The 20,853-nt window shown below is 38.2% G+C and overlaps 1 protein-coding gene across 7 annotated transcripts in view; it reads right to left on the bottom strand.

Moving 5' to 3' along the window:
* Positions 1 to 20,853, bottom strand: part of CPED1 (cadherin like and PC-esterase domain containing 1) — a 300,373-nt gene that overhangs the window by 207,661 nt on the left and 71,859 nt on the right. For all 7 annotated transcript variants that reach the window (XM_067746835.1, XM_067746829.1, XM_067746831.1 and 4 more), the window contains one exon: positions 18,772 to 18,847. In XM_067746835.1, the coding sequence (XP_067602936.1) occupies positions 18,772 to 18,847 (76 nt within the window). The remainder of the gene's footprint in view (positions 1 to 18,771; positions 18,848 to 20,853) is intronic.

The following is a 20,853-nucleotide window of genomic DNA, read 5'->3' as shown; positions in this document are numbered from 1 at the left end:
CACAGACTAGAAAAACAATTATAATAACTGATTTCAAAATTTTTTCTCAGAAGGTGAAGTAGATTTGATGTCTCCTTCTGTCCCACACCAAGAGGGTCTTTCTTCCATACAGCTAGGAGATGCTCTCTCGATTAGGGGATGGTGGCTGCAGGAGTTGACTTCTGTTTGCGATGAGAATTTTATATAGATAACTTGAGTTGATTTCCTGACAATACAGTCCTTCACGTGCTAGAGTTTGTCATGCTTCATGACCTTGGTAACCTCAACCAGAGTGCTTCATTATTTTGTAAAATATTATTTAGTGGGTTTTTGAAGTGTGTAAAAGTAAAGACCAACAATAATGACTTATTTCCGAACACTCGTATTGATACTTTTAAAAAATAGGTGTATGTACAAGGTTAGAAAAATCAAAGTGTAATCATTGCATAAAGTTTCCACCAACTAACCATCAATCAACTGCTTACTTACTGAGCACTCAGTAAATGCAAGCCATAAATGCCCTCCTTTCTGTTCTTTTTCAGTGGAAGTGTCAAAGTCATGCAATTCTACAAAAACAATTTTCCCCATGGACTCCTCTATGTTTTGACCATGACAACGTAAAAACCTTGAATTCTGCTCATTTTCCTTGGTAATAAAAGCTATGTCTAGACTCCTACTTCAATTTCTTGCCCCTATGATTTCACTGCAATGATCAAGCAGCATGAAAGATTGTTTTATTACTTTATGGCAACTTAATTTTGCTTTGATGTTTTTCTACATGAATTTTCCAGGGGAAAAGAAAAGGAAAAGAAAAAATACTTGGCTACTTCAGCAAGCCCAAAGATGAATAATTTGGTATAAATTAATGAGCATCATTAATAACAATTTGAAACACAACCTCCCACAAACATTAGTACCTAGAGTGCAACAAATATGATAATAGAATAGCTGTCTAAGCCCACTCACTGCAAAAATAAGTTAATCACTTTATTAATATTAAACTTTTTCTCAGGAACATTTTCTGGGGTAAACCATGAAATGTTATTGATATCATTTACATCAGAATAATAAATGACTTACTAGAAATTTGTAACAGTGATTCCAAATTCTTTTTTAAGTATATTCAAGTCAATCTCAATTTAAATGTAAGACGCAAACACTGTGACTCATTGAGCCTATTTTAAGTGAAAACACGCATGAACATAGCTCTTCTTTAATGGCACCTTCACGGACCAACTCTGTTTTCAATTTTCACCCTATATTTTTTGTATAATAAACGGTACATGGCATCACCTTCAATTTCCTTCTCTACTTCTATAGTATTTACAAATAAACGTATTATATGTGAACCAGTACATATTTAAAATAACAATATTTTCATAATATCTGACTCCAAGAGTGAGACAAATATAGAACATTCAGAGACTAGAGACAATTGCCAAAATGAAATCTAATGAGGGCCAGAGATCCCAATGCCAGAAATAGGTCAAAAACATGGAAATATGTCAGAAAAGATTTTTGGTTATGACACAGAGCAAACATGTTCCTACGGAACCATTTTGTCCTCAGGTTCTTTCCCTTCAATTGACCAGTGATATGACTGGAGTCTGCGGATGTCAGTTTCAGCTGAGCGACACAGGAATCTACTCCTCATAGACGAGGGCACCAAGGGCAAGTCAGAAGCCAAGCACAGCCTGACAAGAGTTTCTGAATTGGTGCTTCAGCTTCACCTTGAGCTGGGTAAGCCCATCAGTAGCCAGGTACGTTTGGCCTATTTTGTATCTTGTAAATGACTAAAGAATTAACCAACTAACTGAGCCAAGGGAGGGAAGGGTCTTCATATCTGAAGTGTTAAATAACTGTTGGTCTTTAAAGATGTTAATAAGGTGATTAAAATCTTGAATTTTTCCCCCCTAAACTCTCTACTCTGGGTAGAATTTAGGCCGGGACATTAAATTCAAATAAATATTTTCTATAAGAATATTCTTCATATTTTCTTCATACATCTTGCATTTTTTGTACTGCCAAGTTACTTTTAGCATATGTGTTCATATGTGTATACATATGCATATATATAAATTACCTAATTTATATATAATTTATTTAATATATTATATAAACATATTTATATTACATACATATATTATTTTCCAGAGATTTAACACACTCTAACTCAAGCTACAGAGTTTTTTGTTTTTGGGGGTTTTTTAAATTTTATTTTATTTATTTTTTTATACAGCAAGCTCTTATTAGTTATCCATTTTATACATATTAGTGTAAATATGTCAATCCCAATCTTCCAATTCATCACACCACCACCCCTTGACATCAGCATTTTACCTCAGTTAACACCACTTGTTTGCATGTCCTTGCAATCCCAGACTGCACTTCCGGGTCTAAGCTGCTACTTAGCTGCCTTAAAATAGGTGGGTGGTGGATAATGTCATTCATATCTTGCTATTTCTTACAAAACACACTAAACGTCTTAGGGAAGATAATTCTCTGGTATCCAATAATATCTCAGTCATTTTCAATAAATTAGGGATGTGCAGTCATTGCTTTAAAAAATTCTGTGAGCTGCGGCCTCACTCAGGGGTTCAAAGTCATGAGTTAACAATCAAGCTCTCTGCTAGAGTTTGACTCTGTAGACCCAGCCAATGGAAGCTGAATCAAAAGCCTGGATTGTAAGTAGTGGAAAAAATTCAAGCTAGTTTTAAGTCAAAAGGGGAAAAGGCTAAGTAACAGTGAAAAATTATCAAAGTAGAGGTTTTCTGCTCCTTTGGTCCTCTTTTCCTCTCTAAGAAAGAATGATACATGCTTATATGGGAACCAAATCTTTGCAATGTTGTTTGAAGTATGGGAAAAAATAAATTTATTTTTAAATCTATATAAATGAGTTAGAGAGGAAAGTGGACAAAGAGACCATTGAGGAGAGCGGATGTGCAGGATGGTGTTTTGGTGAGCTGGGGGGGTTGCCTAGGGGAAAAAGAGGGTTGTAAAAGTAGAATTTAGCGGAAATTTCATTGTGTGTTGAATAAGGCTAATTGCCCCTTGGCTGCCATATTGTCCCCAACTCTACTCTCAAAAACAAAGAAACAAAAAAACTATTAAAAAATTTAAACTACTCCTCAAGGCTTATTTACCAGTAAGTCATGCTGTTATTGGAGGGGGCGTTTTAATTAATTTGTTTGCTTAACACAACCTAATGCTCAGCATTCTCTCGGAGGGGCCTTTTTTTGTGTGTGGTACGCGGGCCTCTCACTGTTGTGGCCTCTCCCGTTGCGGAGCACAGGCTCCCGACGCGCAGGCTCAGCGGCCATGGCTCACGGGCCCAGCCGCTCCACGGCATGTGGGATCTTCCCGGACCGGGGCACGAACCCGTGTCCCCTGCATCGGCAGGCGGACTCTCAACCACTGCGCCACCAGGGAAGCCCTCGGAGGGGACATTTTTGCCTAAGCTCCCTGCCACACCTGGCTCAATCCCCTGGGGCCAAGGTCAGGTCCCTTGGGCCACTTGGCTGCCGGGGCGTATAGCTATGAGGAAGAGGCAGGGCGAGAGGGGGTGATACAGACACAGGCAGGTGAGCAAAATCTGATTTAGAGAAAAGTACATTAAGTTTCTGTTATAAGGGCTGTGCATTCAATTTCATGGATCTAGAGTGAAAAGTGACAACGGTTCATGGCCGCCATTATCCACGGAATGATTTGCGATTCACGTTTTCAGCTCGCTGCCTCACAACTACTCACCTGGCCTCCAACTCACCACTACAGCTGATTTCTCTGAGAATGTTGCTCCTTACTCAGCATTTTCTTCGGTCCCCCAAATCTGGCTTTTATTTACCAAATCACTTAAACCATTCACAGAATCCATTAGTCCCAGGGGCTTGAGGTGACATTAGGGCACAACTGGAAATTTTCCAAATTGACATAAGTCAATTGGATTTTGGGTTGTTTTTCGGTTTTGCTTCCCTCATGATCTATATTCTACATAATTAAGGGCTTTTCACCCACGAATGGCTTAAACCGTCGTTTCAATGGCTTACAAACAGCAAAATACCCTATTAAAATCTGTCCAAAAGGTAAAATTTCTCTTAATTAAAAGCTCAGAGTACACCTGGCACATTGTTTGATTTGCTCGTGGCACAGCCCGTGTAGATTTACCAATAAATCACGTAACTGGAAAATTTTAAATATCACTTTGCCGGTGGTATCTTTGCTTTTCGTAGTCCTCTTTGAATATAGTTTAAAGTTCGTTCTCTTAAATGACACAAGCTCTTCTAAAATTGGCTGCTGAATAACCTACACAGGACTGAGAGAAGGAATCTAGAAACAGAAACATTACAAAATACTGAACCGAAAAGATAAATTAGGCATGATCAGTTTACTTAACCACGTAATCTTTCTCTTTTTCTTCTTAATTCTGTATTTAGATACAAAGTAAACATTCCCGCTTCGGCAATATTTGGAACACAAGAATATAAATAGCTATGGCTTTATATTTGAAGGATAAATGCAGTCCTATTTCCATATGCTCAACAGAAATATTTCAGGTCCAGTCGTGACATTGTTAGAACTCAATGACATTAAACACGACCATCCCAACCCCCTAAACTAAGAAAAGACAAGACACCTACTTTTTGTTGCTGTTCTTTGAAACCCTATGGTCAATGAATGATGACAAGAATGCTGTCTGGTTATTATTTACCAGTGTGATGGAGTTTTAGTGTGACACCAATCCGTGTCCAGCTAGGAGTTCACTATGTCTGGCTCTGACTGGAAGAACTGTGGGTAAAGCCTAATAGTAAGGAATCTGTCCTAGAGAAAAAAGAGTGGATGGAAGAGAAGTCCAAGGATAACAGGACAACATGAAAGAGAAGGGGAGCTTTTAGTATGTTGCTCCTATATTCCACAGGCCTTACTGCCACTCCAGGTTTTAGGTCAGAAGCTAAAATAATACTGAAAGAATGTTTTTTTTAGTGAGAGTGTAACATTACATACAATAGAAAAAAAATAACGTAAAGAAAGATTTTGACTATTGATTTTTTACTACTGAACCAATTTAGTGTTGACTTATTCAGGCTTCTGAGAATACCCGTAGACTTCCAGCCAATGGACAAGACAGTGACTGGTACATGGGACATGGCACCAACAGTTTCAGCAGCAGCCAGAGGAGAAGCAGGCACAGCATGAACCTCAGGATCCCTTACACTGGGCATGGGACAGCACAGACAATGGCAGGTGCAGCAGCAGCCTCTGCCATGGGGCACTCCAGTGGCAGAACACCTTTGGTGGGTGTGACCAGCGGTTACATTGGCAGCAGATGACCACAGGGCACCAGAGCAGAAATGGAGAAAATAGTGGACACGGTATCGAGTATAAGAGGATTGTGTTCATGAGCACATAAGGTACACCCTCTAAGACAAAGGGGGCATTTGAGGCCATCACAATGATCAAGAATGCTAGTGAAATTTAATAGATGAGGGTTATAAAGCCCAGATCTCTGCCTTATGTAGGATAAGGCTGATGTTTATTTGGAATGTATTGGTAAGGTGCAGAGTCCAGCGCCTGTTTGAATAGTGAGATATCCATTCTCATCGACCAAGGCACATACCACAACAGCTGTTACTATGTTGAATATCGCTCTGTGCAAAACAATAAATTCTCCCCCACCCTATATCACTTTTGAATGTCTCACTGGACATTGAAGTGGATGAAAAGCCTGTTGGTAATTATTTGAACCTGGAGCTTGACTCCATTTTATATATAAACCCCAAGCATTTTACCCAGTTTTAACATACATTGAATTTTTCAGGAGTGTGATTTCATAGTCAAGCAAGGGAACACTATACTTTGTTTTGCTTGTGACTGTCTCAAGAGTTGTTCACCAACAGCAATGTGACCCATGGAATCTTAGTTTCCTTATGATACAACTGCACCAATCTGAATTTGTACCTGTCACATTCATGGAGATTCCAAATAAAAGAGGGAGCATTTGACTATTTCATTACTCCTTTGCTGTCATTATGCCTAAACATTTACATATTAGATTACAAATTGTTACACTATAAAGTACTTGCCTTTTATTTGTCCTTTATATCAAAGTTAGGGCATTATATTAGGGCTTGTTGAAATTATGTGTATAGGTAAGTTATAGATACTTCCTTCCAGATCCACCAGAGATTAATAAATAAATTTATCCAAAAAGAATGGGAGGTCTGATAGGAATGAATGAAAGGATTGCTTTAGGATGATCCAAAAGTGATTGGAAGCAGGATTTTGAGATGAAGAGGCCTGAAGACAGTGAGTGTAGGTGGAGGCAAAGAAATGTTTTTGTGACCATTTTAAGATCCTAGCTTTAAGTTGCATCGCACAGGGAGATCAGCTCAGTGCTTTGTGACCACCTAGAGGGGTGGGGTAGGGAGGGTGGGAGGGAGACGCAAGAGGGAGGGGATATGGGGATATATGTATATGTGTAGCTGATTCACTTTGTTATACAGCAGAAACTAACACACCATTGTAAAGCAATTATACTCCAATAAAGACGTTAAAAAAAAAAAAAAAGATCCTAGCTTTATTCCCAGGTTAGTGAATCCTGAAAAACATGGGTCTCACCAACTGGATAGGAGCAGTGGTTAGTACTTATCAACGAATATTTATGGAAATACTTACTGAAGCAACTAATATTTATGGAAATGCTTATTAAATACGTAATGTTCGTGGGTTGCTGACTCTGTGTGAGGCATTGTTCCAAGTACTTTAAGTGCACGAACTCCTTCGATCCTCCTACCAACCCCAGGAGGCAGAGTCATTATTGTCCCTATACTGCAGACAGAAAACTGAAGCATGGAGAAGGTAAGAAACTTGCCCAAGGACAGTGGGCTATTAAGACGTCAAGATGGGATCCACACATATGCAGCCGGGCTCAGTCTGCACTCGCCACTACCCAACAGCAGATGCGCCATCAGGTCAAGGCGATTACTTGTTCAGACAGAAATCATGTATCACCCACAAAACGTAATTTTGTTCTACTTACGTTCATTAATTTCACATCCCCAGATTGGTGCTTTATAAACCCTTTTGGCAGCACAGCCAGTGAATTCTAAAAGCCCTCCCAAAAAGGTCAGAAGAGGGCTTCCCTGGTGGCGCAGTGGTTGAGAGTCCGCCTGCCGATGCAGGGGACACGGGTTCGTGCCCCGGTCTGGGAGGATCCCACATGCCGTGGAGTGGCTGGGCCCATGAGCTATGGCCGCTGGGCCTGCACGTCCGGAGCTTGTGCTCCACAATGGGAGAGGCCACAACAGTGAGAGACCCACATACCGAAAAAAAAAAAAAAAAAAAGGTCAAAAGAGCAGCTTCGACGAGCCAGGACTACTAATACTTGGTCCTTCCACGTGGCCCAAAGTGGTCACTGTCGTTCCAGAGGCCCAGACCTCAGGCTGGTGGCTACGCCCACATCTGAGTTGCCCCGAACCCCAGGCATACGGCTGCGGTATGAGGTTTGTCACGTGAAATTTTCTACTTTGCCTAAAAATGGTTGTGGATGGCTTGAGGAGCTGAGCCTGAGCGGGCACATCAGATAAAAAGGTAACAGAAGAAAGGTAGAGAGGACCCTCAGGAAAGTGCCAGTGAGCACTGAGGACCTGAGCTTCTGACTCTCCCAGGGTAGGCAATCCCCATCTGTTACTGAGTTCCCTATTAAAAAACTAAAACAAACAAAAACGACTAAAGCAAAACAATCTCCTGCCTGCAGCAAATTCACTTAATATCTCCTTATATGTAAATATTATGATAAATAAGAAATTATAAGAATTACTTTAGTTGATCAAATAATAATACTGATGATTAATAATAATAATAAATAGTAAACAAGTTCCCTTTCTCATTAGGCCCAGGTATTAGGCTTTCTTAAATAGCTCCTTTCTTATTTTCTTGCATTATAAGGGACAGGCTTAAAATACAGTATAGTGGCTCAAGCCTGTTACAAGAGCATGGTACCTGAGATATGGATCTGCTCCTTTCCAGCTGTGTAGCTCAGACGTTCTTGGAGCTTCCATTCCTCTATCTAAAGAAGGCATATCAGTATCTGCCCCACAGATGGTTACAGAGGGTTAAAAGAGTAAGTAGATAAAGGGCTTGACACAGTGTCTGACACATGATAAGTAAAAAATTAATGTTACCATGTGTTATTATTTGAGGGTAATTTATCTATAATATAACCTTGTGGCATAAATCATAAAGCCCCAATCTATTTGTAAAACAAACACAAAATTACTACTAATCGTGTTTGATGACTCTCTATACTCAACCTCTAACTTTAGATAAATACTTGGGCATCAATATGCTTTCTTTCCATATCAGCATGCCTCCAAAAAGAAGAACAATATATATTGTTGTGACAGTTTTATGTCAATCTGAAAAACTGAACACCTCATTCAATTTTTCTCTCTGAATCAACTCATGGATATCTTGAGCAATATAGAAATGATACCTTAATATTACTTTTATAGATTTATAACACATATTCTTTTATAAAGCATTTGCATGACAACTCTGTGAGGAAAGAATGGTCACTCTAATTGCTCCTATCTTACAAGTCTAGAAAAGAGGCACAAATGGACCAAGTACTTTTCCCAGAGTCATGTCACTATACTTAGTAGCTGTGTGGAACTAGAATTCAGGTCTCCTCATACGGGGACCATAGGATTCCTGACTTCTGCCTCTACTAGGTTGAAGGTTAGAATTCTTCTGACCTCTGAGGCTAGGATTCTTACCAGTACTTATGAGCCCACGCAGAAATGGATGAGGCAAGAGAGTCCTTCAAAAGGCCTTCTCAGTTAACGTGGCTGAATTACCTACTTTTGTCTATTTAGGGGTAAGTTGACCCTTTGATAAGCTACACATTTTCTTGTGAAATGACTATCAACACTGGGATTGTAACTGCTGCTATGACTATGATATCATTTTTACCATTAGGTGGTGCTAAGAGAAGTTTAAAGAAAATCGTCCCCAAAGTTATCGAAGCAGTGAATCACAGGATTTGAATGGGGTTTACCATATAATAGAGTCTATGCGTCTCTCCCAGACAGAAGCACACCCAACCCATCATCAAAGAGTAAAGCATCTTCCAAAACAACTCCATTCATTCAGTTAATTATACTTCTGCCAAGATACATATCCTTTCTAATCATAACTTCAACTACAGACGAAGGAGTCTAAGATTCTATTTAGGGAAATGAATGTATTTCACTTTGTAGCTTGCTACAAATCCCATTTTGGGTTTTTATCAATATATATTTCAACAGGATCTATCAGACTGGAAGACACTAAACGCCTATTAAAATGTATCAGTCCTAATAAATCATATTATTAATTATTATGGTTACAATGAGAACTTCAAGAGACTAGTCACAACAAGTATCATCTTCCCACTAATAAATGTGTTATGTAACATACACTTTATGAAGTTGTGTGCCTTAGGGCCAATGCATCACTTTAGTGGGTTTTCATTTCCTAATATCAATGATATCCTGCAAATCAAACGTCAGTTCCCAGCCCTGGAGTTCCATGAAAATGAATGAACAAGCCATGAGCACTGCAAACCTACTAACATTGTTTTTCTTTCATAACACTTGTAATTTTGTTGTTGTTGTTCAGTATCTACCTCTACCACCAGAAGGAGACTGGGTAAGAGATTTTCTTGAAGTTCAACATACTATATCCTCCAATGCCAAAATCTCTGTCTCTCTCTGTCTGTCTCTCTTTGTCTCTGTATATATATACAGAAATAAATGAATCAAAATCATAGAATCATAGAATAGTTCTCTTTTGCTTATTGAGTTTACTCACAAAACAAGGCAAGTATGTAAGTTTCAGGATGAATTTTCACCACTTCAGCAGCTAACTTCTAGAACTTGATTTCATTTTGTCCCCTTCTTAATCTAGCTCTTATAATCCCCAAATAAAGCAGCCCCTGATGGCTTAAAATAAAAAGGTTGGCCATTTCTGTAAGAGGTTTTTCATCTATCTTAAAGCAAGTTATGTTTTTGGGAGGCATCTTATCAAGATTTCAGATTCTCTGCTAGTATTTCTGTTGCAAATACAGTGGCTCAGGAAGAAGTGATACGGGGAAAATATCACAATCACTGCTTGGGCAATGTTTTTGTTGAGGAAAAGGCAAACAAATATGCTAGAGTTTATTTCAGAGGGCAACATACTGAGTCACGGAACGTATCTACACACAGCGAGGAATAAACTATTGATTAATAGATGCAGGCTGGGCAAACAGGGTAAACAAATCCGTGAAGTACAAGTAGAGTTCACTGAGGTTTTATTACGTAATGCAAAGGGAACTCAGTTTCGTTGTTTAAAGTTGTTCATGTTTTAACAAGTTGTTTTTGTGCCATTTAGACGCAGTGCTACTCTACTATGTTTAAAGTAAATGGGGACTTACTGGAAAGATTTGGACAACAAAAGTAAGTACCTCTCTTATCACCTCTTCCTCTATGGTCTGCTGAAAATCAGATTTAATCATCAGAATCACACACATTGTTGCAAGTGTGCTACGCAATCTCGCCTCTCACGTGTCCCAGTGTTTGGCACGAGATAACAAACTCCCGAAGTGAAATAAGTAAATATACCTACATGATGGCAGGAGGTACACAAGTCGTGCACCAGAAATGTAAAGATTCACCAAACCAGTTCAAGTTTAAAAGGTCAGGGCCATTTAACCAAAGAGCAGAGGGATTAATAAGCTCCCTCAGCCAGCCGGTCTTGAGCACAACTTCCGAGATGTCAAGGAGCTGCCATTATGCTCCTTTCCATTACTGGAACATGGACGTGTTGTCCCTTTCACACTGTCCCGATGCCCGAAGTGCAAAGTGTAACGTCGTGAGCAACACCAGAGCAAGAAGCACCTTTGGGTCACTGAGCTCGATCTAGCTTCTCCCAAAGAAAAAGCGAGTCTCCCAAAGCTCCCACTGACCCTCATACCCCAGTGCTACCAGCCTCCACTGACCCTCCCTCCTGTCTTGCCAGTGGCCGGGCAGGAAGCACGTCACAGTATATATACCAGGCACGTCGACAAGTTTGCTTCTTAGTCTTAAGATATGCCAAATGGAAAGAAGCATTAAGTAGCTTACGACTAACAGGCTATAATAAGCAGCAAATATTTTTTCCCATTTTCAAGGAAATGAAGCAAGGCGATGCTATCGTATTCTCAAAGTCTCCATTTGATTGTGTCTGTGATTAGTCCATTTAGAGATTTATGGCTCACAGGCAGTGATCAGTTTTCTGGATAGGCCAGACTCAGTAGACGATTGCTGCATTTGCATGATTCAATAGTTTCCATGAAATTCTGACTGGTCTGCAATGGTGTCTAAAATTGTTATCCATAAAATTATTATTTGGGGTTGAAGTATATCGAATGAAAAAAAGGGTATACTTGAGAGAGGGAAGTAGAGCAGAATGAATTAATTTCTCATATTAGCGAGCTCTGGAGAGCAGAGAAAGGTCTGAGAACATGTGAGAACTGGGGTTCATGGTAGAAAGTAACAAAGAGAAGGAAACATGAATATTCCCTTACTTTAAAATGAATCATTTAGGCAGAATGATTCGTTCTGCCTAAAGAATGCCATGGGCTTTATCATAAACAATCAGTAAATATTTATCAAAAACCTATAATAGGGCTTCCCTGGTGGCGCAGTGGTTGAGAGTCCGCCTTCCGATGCAGGGGACACGGGTTCGTGCCCCGGTCCGGGAAGATCCCACATGACGTGGAGTGGCTGGGCCCGTGAGCCATGGCCGCTGAGCCTGCGCGTCCAGAGCCTGTGCCCCGCGATGGGAGAGGCCACAGCAGTGAGAGGCCCGCGTACCGCAAAAAAAAACCAACCAAACAAAAAAACCCTATAATAATAGACATCCATTGTTTTTATGTGTCCAGTATCTTTCTTCCTTTGGGGATCTGTTCTCCTCTCACCATATGGATCTGGTGAACTGCCAATCACAGTTCCCTGCCTCTTTCTTGGCTGTTATGGGCTGAATCCTCAAAATTCATGTTGAAGGCCTAACCGCCAGTACCTCAGAATGTGACTGTATTTGGAGAAAACATCTTTAAAGAGATGGTTAAGCTAAATAAGGTCATTAGGGTGAAGGCAGGAAAAGGAGCAGGCAGTAAGCCTGGTGTTGAAGGGACAGTGAAGGGCGGGACTTGGCTTGAGCAGAGAGTTAGGTTGGGGGACAACAGGAGACCAGGGAGAAATGTAGGGACCTCAGCCTGTGGCAGGCCGTGAATGCCACCCGGAGGAGTTTGGAGGAATGACGTGGTTAAGAAAGCAGACTCCAGACTCATACTGACTATGTGAAGATACCATTTGTTAGATGTGTGATACTGAAAATTTTACTTAATTTCTCTATACTTGAGATAAATAGGAATAATAATGATATCTCCCTCATGGAGACATTGTGAGGACTAAATGAATTAATATATATATGGATATATGTAAGTATATAGTTTTAAAACAAAATATATTATTAACATATATTTTACATAGATATTGTATGAATAGGTAAAATATATACTAATATAAAATATATATTATATATATATTGGGATTACTCCTCTTTATTTTTAACTCAACAATATAGTGTGAATATTTTTCTATGCCAATAAATGTAGCTCTCCATCACTTTTTTTAAAAGATTTTGTTGTTGTTGATGTGGACCATTTTTAAAGTCTTTATTTAATTTGTTACAATACTCCTTCTGTTTTATGTTTTGGTTTTTTGGCCGCAAGGCATGTGGGATCTTAGTTCCCTGACCAGGGACTGAACCCACACCCCTTGCATTGGAAGGCAAAGTCTTAACCAGTGGACCGTCAGGGAAGTCCCTCCATCACTTTTACCCCCACTTCCCATCACTTTTAATGTCTTCATAGTTTTCCACAGATAAACATGCCACGATTTGCTCACACTTGAATTGCATGGTACTCTAGTATGTAAAAATTGTTCATGAACAGGAAAAGTATGGAAAATTATGTACTTTCACTAAATTTACATTTTTTCTTGCTTTTTGCTTATCTGTATTTTCTATTCTTTTCATATTGAATGTGGCTCACTAGCATAATAAAAGGGAAAGGGAAAAGGAATTTAAAAATGCATGTTTGATCATTTTTAAAATCTGATTTCTATTTTCCTTCTCATGGGTGGCCAAAAAACTTAACAGGATACAGGAAAGAAAGAGAAGAACATTTCTATGACCTTTCATGCCTGAAAACAGAATCACGCTTGATAAACAGAATCTACCTCCACTGACCACTATTCATGCTCTCTAATGGCCAAATATGGCTGAGGGCCTTGGAGAAAGTAGCAGAATTAAAAGTACTGAAAGTGACATCTGAGATTCTAGGCTCAGAGGCATTGAAGGAGTGAAAAAGCCAGAAAGACAGTGATTATAAAGTGGTAAATTAGTTTAACGTCTCAAAGATGGATGTAGTTGTCTGTGATGCAAGTTACTAATCAGCAAGGCTACACAGGCGGGAGGCAGAAGGTGCAGAGAAAGGAAGGTCATGGATTTGATGAGATCAAAGAGCTGTGATGATGAAAGGGTCATTGGTGTGGACATCAAAACTGATAAGAATGATAGCAGATCTGAAGTCTCCAGAAGAAGTTAACCAAGGTGATGATTTTCTTATTGAATATTCTGAATGATCAGGATGTTGAGAGATGGGAGTAAGGAGGACTGGCAGAGAGACACCAACAAATCCCTCCCAATTCCAGAGATTAAGGTTTTAGGAACACCCAGCTTCATTGTTCTTAGGGATTAACAAAGTCACCACTTTGTGAGGAAAATGGAAGGTGGAGTTACCAAGGGTTTAGAGAAATGCAAACATGTATGAAGAGGAAGGAGTGGAGAGAAGTACGGGAATAAAGAGGTAGAAGGAGAAGGACCAGGCCACCAGATGGGATCTGAATCTTAGTGGTAACTGAATTCAACAGGGATGAGAAACATGAGGGAACTTTATGTTTCCAGCAATGCCACTCTGCTGAGGTATATCTGGGTGATGCCACGTCATACTGCGTTGTACTTTCCTATGTCTCCAACTCCTCTTCTCTTCTTGGAGCCCAAATGGCTTATGTTAATGAGTCTATACATTTGACGACAAGCCAAATACTGAAAATGTGCGGGTTATTTGGTCTCTCAAGCTTCTGTATTTGTTACGAATTCTTTACGTCACATGCCAGGCTCTTGTTAACATTTGGGTGTGTGACTTCTGATCTAGTTAAAAATCTATCCCCAGCTCGAGTCAGAGCATCAGAAGGCTAGTTACCTGGGCCTCACTGTTTAGTCCGTAGACAAACTGCCCAATAGACTTGTTTTATTTCTGAAAGAGATGGAGGAAAAGATCACTCTGGCTATAGTCTCGATAATGGACTGGATGAACTGAGTGGGAATTTGAATGCGCTTCCAGAAATTCTACCAATTAGAAATTCATTGGGTTTGCAAGCTTCTTTTATAAAAATGCAAATACATCTAAGAGGCTTATGACTGGGGTGAGGGTGTAATTTAGTCTGAATTAGTTCCATCAACTTACTTGCTGCTATTACCTAGCTGAAGTCAGTCATACTAAAAAGATGAGAGTTTTACTTGCGGAAAGAATGTTTTGCACAAAGGATATAATCACGTGTGGGACCGAGGTGGAAGACTTTGGAAAGATATAAACATGAAGGAGCATTCAGAAGACACATAGAGGGGGTGTCAGCATTTGAGAGCACAGAGAAAAGCAAACTCTGGTCTTCTGTGAAAGTTTGCCTGATTGCCTCGTAGAGGTAAGTCCCTAGTTTCCTTTAACACTGGGAATCTCATTTCTCACATTCTTGTTTGAAGGAGTACATTCCTTACAGCAGAGGAGAGGAAAAAATGAAATCAATAAAAATCCTCAAGTGGTATTAAGCATTGACAATTTCCATGTTGCTTTGTTTAAATTCAAGCTAGGCTATTTGCTTCCCTGACAATACTTCACTGATATCATATGATAAACAGAATTTTTTAGACCTAGAATTTTAAAAACAATCATCAGTTCCATGTGAGATAAAAGCTATTATTGGTCAATATTTTAAAATAAGTTCAATTATGTTATTTAAAGATATATTTTATATTTGGTAGTAAATATCTATAATTTTTTAAAGTCTACACTTGTTTCGATACAACAGAATGTGTAAATTCTATTTATCATTTTCCTTTTCATTTTTTATGTTACTCACATTACTAAAAAGATGAGGCCAGAGATCCTAAAATGTTCAAAATGCTATCTTTGAGTACGAGTCTGGGTACATTTCAAATTTCATGTAAAAGCCAGTGCTCAGAACTAAGATAAAACTACTGGAAAGAATGAGAAATAGCCAAAACTTTGGCACACTCCTAACCAGGGCTTCTTGGATATCATAAAGGAGAACAAAAACAACAACCCAAGTAAAACAGTTTCTGTGATGTTCTGTTTTGTACTTATATTTCAAATATAGGGGAAAAAAACTTTTTATCAAAAAAAAACAAACAATAAAAAGCAACAAAAACCATTAGCAGAAAGTTTGGGCCAATGAAAACATTTGATTTCAAACACCAAAGCATTAAATGGCAAGATAAAAATAAACCTTTGTGCTAGCCAGTAAAAATTCCATGGATTTGTGCCTTTCAATGTGAGTCCCAAGTTTAATGGCAGGTACACTCTGTGTGGTTGGGGAACGGAACAGACTGTCTTAGTCTGACACTCTGTCTTCAAACGCTCCCATATATATCTGGCCCAAACTCTGCTTGTCCTGCCACACTTGCAAGGTCCCACTCAGATTTATCAGGATGATCATCCCTCCATTCATAGCATCCTTGTCTCTACCTACTGCTCAAGATAAAGCCTGGGAGAGCGCGTCTGTATGGGAAAAAGGCACGGTGGAATCATGAAATCTCACCATTATCGATCACTGCCAAATGTCTTATTTTTATAGATAAAAAAACTGAAGCACAACCAGGCTTTAAATCTTGCTCTGAATTATACATTGTTTAAGCTTCAGAGCTAAAACCTGTCAGGTATTCTTCTCTGAAATGGTTAGGAGATACTTCTCCATGAATCTTTCACATTTTTGCATCGTTTGCAAACAGAGGCACTGACAATCTGTTCTGAACTATCTTTTCAAAGATATTTATGCAGCAGATAACCTTGAAAGATAGGGATGGTGTCTCACTCCAGAGCAAAGAGAAGTTTCTGTCCAGTATAACAAAAATAATGTCTCTCTCTGAGGCAAAGGGCAGGCATACTCACTGACCATTAGGAACATTCAAACTCCCTAAGGTCAGAGTTCTGCTCTGGAAATGCAAACCACTTAGTATACAAGTGTCACCTCCTAGCCCTCTTCACTTGCCCTGCGGGAGCTGGGATTCAGTGAACCAGTGTCAATGCTGATAATCTGTCTGCTGCTATTGCTACAAACAATAAAGTGATTTGTCTCTGACCCAGGAGTCTCCTGTCTTCTGCCAGCTCCCATGAAACTGTGGCAGGCAGACTTGTGAGCTTGGAAGTAGGTGGAATCTCAGACTCCTCACAGTTTTTGACAGAAACATAAAACTGTAGTGATAATCAATCATATGTAGAGAGAAAATATTGAAAGGCCTGTTGATGGACTTTTCAAATCTAGGATCATCCAGTTACCATTTTGGAGGTACATAATACATATGTATTGTAATATGCTTCATTCTTCAAATAAAATTATACACACACATAGACATACCTGTAGCTACACTTTATTTTTTAAATTAAATCTGTGAAATGGGTCTCACTCTACTCACTATATAGATTAAAAAACAAAAACAAAAACCAACAAACCCCAAATTTAACTCACACAGCTAATAGGCGGTGGAGCTAAAAATCTATGGTTTCAAAATTTGTGTTTTGCCTGTCTTTAAATGAAACACAGCTCAAAACAGTATGGGCCACTTAGGCTTTAAATAAAATGGCTAAAGTATATAGTATTATGTTTAGTTTTACTATCTTTTTAATAACACCTTACTTTTTAAAATAACTTTAGGTACCGGCATGATGCTATCTAATCTGTATTCAATATTAAATATTCAGCATTCACAACAAATAACGTGTTTTTTAATCTTGTGAATACTGATTTTATAGTGTATACTGTATATTCATAGCCAGAGTCTCTAACATAAGCTATTGTTTATAAAGCTTATATCAGAAAACAATGTTGTAGACATATTGCTTCATAGCTACACATCTAAGAAAATTATCTTCAGCTACAGAAAGATAACATTACAGGAGAAATAATTCGATTAAAAAGGCTGTATATTCCATGAAATTACCTTGTTAGTCACAGAGATAAATAGAAAATTACAAACTAGACAGAGTGGGGAAAGGACTACATGTGTCTGGAACTTACAGATGTTCTTGAGAAAAAAAAATGTTTAAAGGAAAAAGACAGAAAAAAAACTTTTTAACTTTATGGAAGCAAAATATAAACTTAGGTAAGAGTTGTTTGGGGAATTTTTTTAAACTGGTAATCCATTTCTGGCTACAAACAGATTTTCATTATTATGATTCTATTCTGCTAACTCCAGTGCTAATCAATCATTTTGAAATGTAAACAGCAAGAAAGAAAAACATACTTTAAAAGTATGTTAATTCTGGTCAAAACATAAACAAATGTTTTTCAAATTGCCTTAATTAAAGGATTTCTAGATACTTATTAATAATGCATTAATGGGAATATTTTACTTGCTTCTCACGAAAACTTTACTTATTTTTTTTATAAAATAAAAAGCTATCCAGCTAAAGTGTACAAAAACAAAACAAAGAGATTAGGGAGTCAGATACACCTGTCATATAAAATGATAACTGCAGAACCAGGTTTATACAGCTATTATTTATTTTAAACAAGTATCTTAAATTGAAAGATTAATTGCTGATTTATATTTATTTTATTTTAATCCTTGGTAAATGACAATAGAAGACTGTAGTCTTTATAATGGGATATGCCAATGTGGTTAATGTTTGATGTAGAAGCAGAAACCCCATGGAAAAGCTGATGGGTTAAGATACCAATTTTCTGATTCAACTCAGACACAAATTAATTTTTAAAAACATAATTTAAATTATGTGGATTTAAATTTTAATTATATAGTGCAATACTTTCTAGGGGCATAACTATTAAACATTAAGTGGGTTTTAAACTAGAAATGTGAGGAACTCTTTCACTGATGGGTTTTCAAGTAGGCTATAATTTCATCTATGAAGACTCATATGCCATCTGATGTGTTTTTTACACTCTGGGATTCTACGAGGAAGTGAGATGGTAATTTTTGTCCCAAATTTCTAAAGTTGTCAAGACAAATTGAGAGCACTTCAGAAAGAAGAAACGAAATTGTTAAGATCAGAATCACTTAACATAAAGAAATAATTTTTTTAAAACCTCAAGTTTTGTATAATTAAGAAGTACTATAATAATTGTTTTAAATATGAAGCAGCAATTATTTTGAAAATAAATACATAGGAAGAAAAGGAATATTCATCTAGAAAGTTAGAAGGCAAATCTAAAAGAAAGAATATCAGTGTTTTGTGTTATTCCTTATTATCAAGGTCCTCCCATTGGCAAAACCTTGTGGATTCTGGAAGATTGGTGATAGTGGAATTGATAAACAAAGGAGTTTAGTATGCTGATCTGAGAGCTCCTTAGTCGGTGTCTGCTGAGGAATCCTATATATCTCACAGGTTTATGCATAAGGAGGCAAATGAAAGATTACCTGGAAATCTTCTAATTAGTTGACATAATCCTTCCCTTCTGCAAAGCTGATGTTGTATTTCTGGTAATATGTTTACCTGAAAGGAATAAAAACGATTCTAGTGAGTTAGGCATTCTCTGCTAAAGCAAAGAAAATACAAACAGCCTACAGGGTACAGATGTGAAGCACTGTCTACACCACCCACCTCCTACTTTCAAATCTCTGTAAGTCAACATTAAAATCCAAAATAATAGAGTGGTTTATTTGATAACATAAAATAAAAACGTACCCTTAGAAATCTTCAAAATATTGGGGAATACTTGTTAAAACCTTGATATATTTCAAAGCCATGAAATTTGCTAGAAAAAAATTTATGTCATTATGGCAAGTAGAGTAACACTACTAACTTGATAGTTGCACATTTTGCTTTGGCAAAAAATAGTACTAAACATTCCTCAAAGTCAACTACACGCCCAAGTTCCAAAGGCCCTCAATGATTTGAATCACGGACATCTAGTGGTAATTCAATGCTAAACCTGTTAGCATTTATAGTTTTCACTTCATACTGAAGGGTATTTACTGCTTTCGAGTATAAAACCCAGTCACCACAAAACTATATTTTAACAAAAATTTGTTCTTAGAAAGCTTCATAAATATTGTCATAAACTCAAACATATCTTTTAATTTTTAAAGAAAAGATACAAGCAAGCTTAATTCCCTCCTCTTCTGAATTGACAGATTAGCTATTCTCAGCTAAATCCCCCAAATAATGCCAAATATGGTAATGCCTCGTTAAAACCAACAGAAAGAGTCAGTGTAAATCAGCTTGAAAATCAGATTCATTTTTGAGCAATTATTGATTACTTTCAAATTAATTCACTATACCCTAAAAACGTATTAGAGTTTCTTTACTGTGGCTGGCTGGCCTGACTGGATAAAAAGAACTCAGCTGCAGCTGGAGAAAAGAGAGGGAACCAGAGACATGGGCTGTAGTCCCACTTCCTTCATGTAACAAAATCAGAACCTTGAGCCCGTCACTTTACTTCTTTTCATTTTCTCCATTTGTAAAATAGAGCCTTGGGTCTCTAAATACCACTTCCGCTCTAAGCTTTGATCAATTCAATAATTCAGTCATAAGCTGTAGTTTTTAAAAAAGGATTCATTTAAAGTGCTTTGAAACAGTTCATCGTTTAAAAGTTCTCTAACCCTTGCAATTTTGTTAACTCTATCCGTTTATTCAGCAAACTGTAAACTTCAGCCCAGGTCATGCATAAATAAAGCCCAGGCTTCAGCAGAATCCTCTCTTGTGAATATGAGAATTGAGAAAAGTGTATAGTACACTTTAGATTTTAGGGATGTCTACATTTCTCAAATTCAAAAGTGATCAATTTTAGAGTCTAAATGTAGGAAAAGAAGAAGGGCTTTCATAAAGTCCTGAAGTTTTCAGTTCAGCCTAAGACTGGCTGGAGGGAGGGACAGAGCATGACTGCAAAGGTCTGGGGAACCCATCCTAGAGGCTTGGGGGTTTTGCTGTTATTGTTAACACACAAAGAACCTTTCTAAATTAGATTGTGAAAAGGTTTAAAAGTCAATAAACTTGAACCATTTTCCTCCACTTAAGGAAAAAAATCACTCAGTTGCTATTGACTAAATAGAAGCTTTAACGATAGAAGGGCCAAGAAAAAGCAGCAGCATTAGGTAAGTAGTAGTGAAGGCTGTGTATGGACACAGGTCCTATTGAAAACCTTCTCCCACTTCTTGAAGGGCTCAGAGTAAATGTGCCGGCCTTGCAGACGTTTAGAGCATCCCTTTTATGCCGTCCTGACCTCTACAAACTGAAAGGACTAGCACAGCCCTGGTTAAATGGATAACAGTAACTGAACTAACGGGCCAGAAGAATGTGTGTAAATGCTGCAAAGACAGAGTACAGCTTGCACAGATTTCAGATACAAGGGTAGTTGTTGTGTCATATCAGAGATGACTTTTCACATGAGACCTTGGGTCACAACGATGAACTGACTCAGGGTCAACAAAGCATTTGCTTCAAAAAACCAGAGTCAAGCCAAAGGAAGCAACTGCTCTCACTTTCCCATCCCCTACCCA

This window comes from Pseudorca crassidens, chromosome 8 (genome assembly GCF_039906515.1).
Source record: "Pseudorca crassidens isolate mPseCra1 chromosome 8, mPseCra1.hap1, whole genome shotgun sequence".
NCBI classification, from domain to species: domain Eukaryota; kingdom Metazoa; phylum Chordata; class Mammalia; order Artiodactyla; family Delphinidae; genus Pseudorca; species Pseudorca crassidens.
This window is presented reverse-complemented; position numbering and strand designations above follow the sequence as displayed.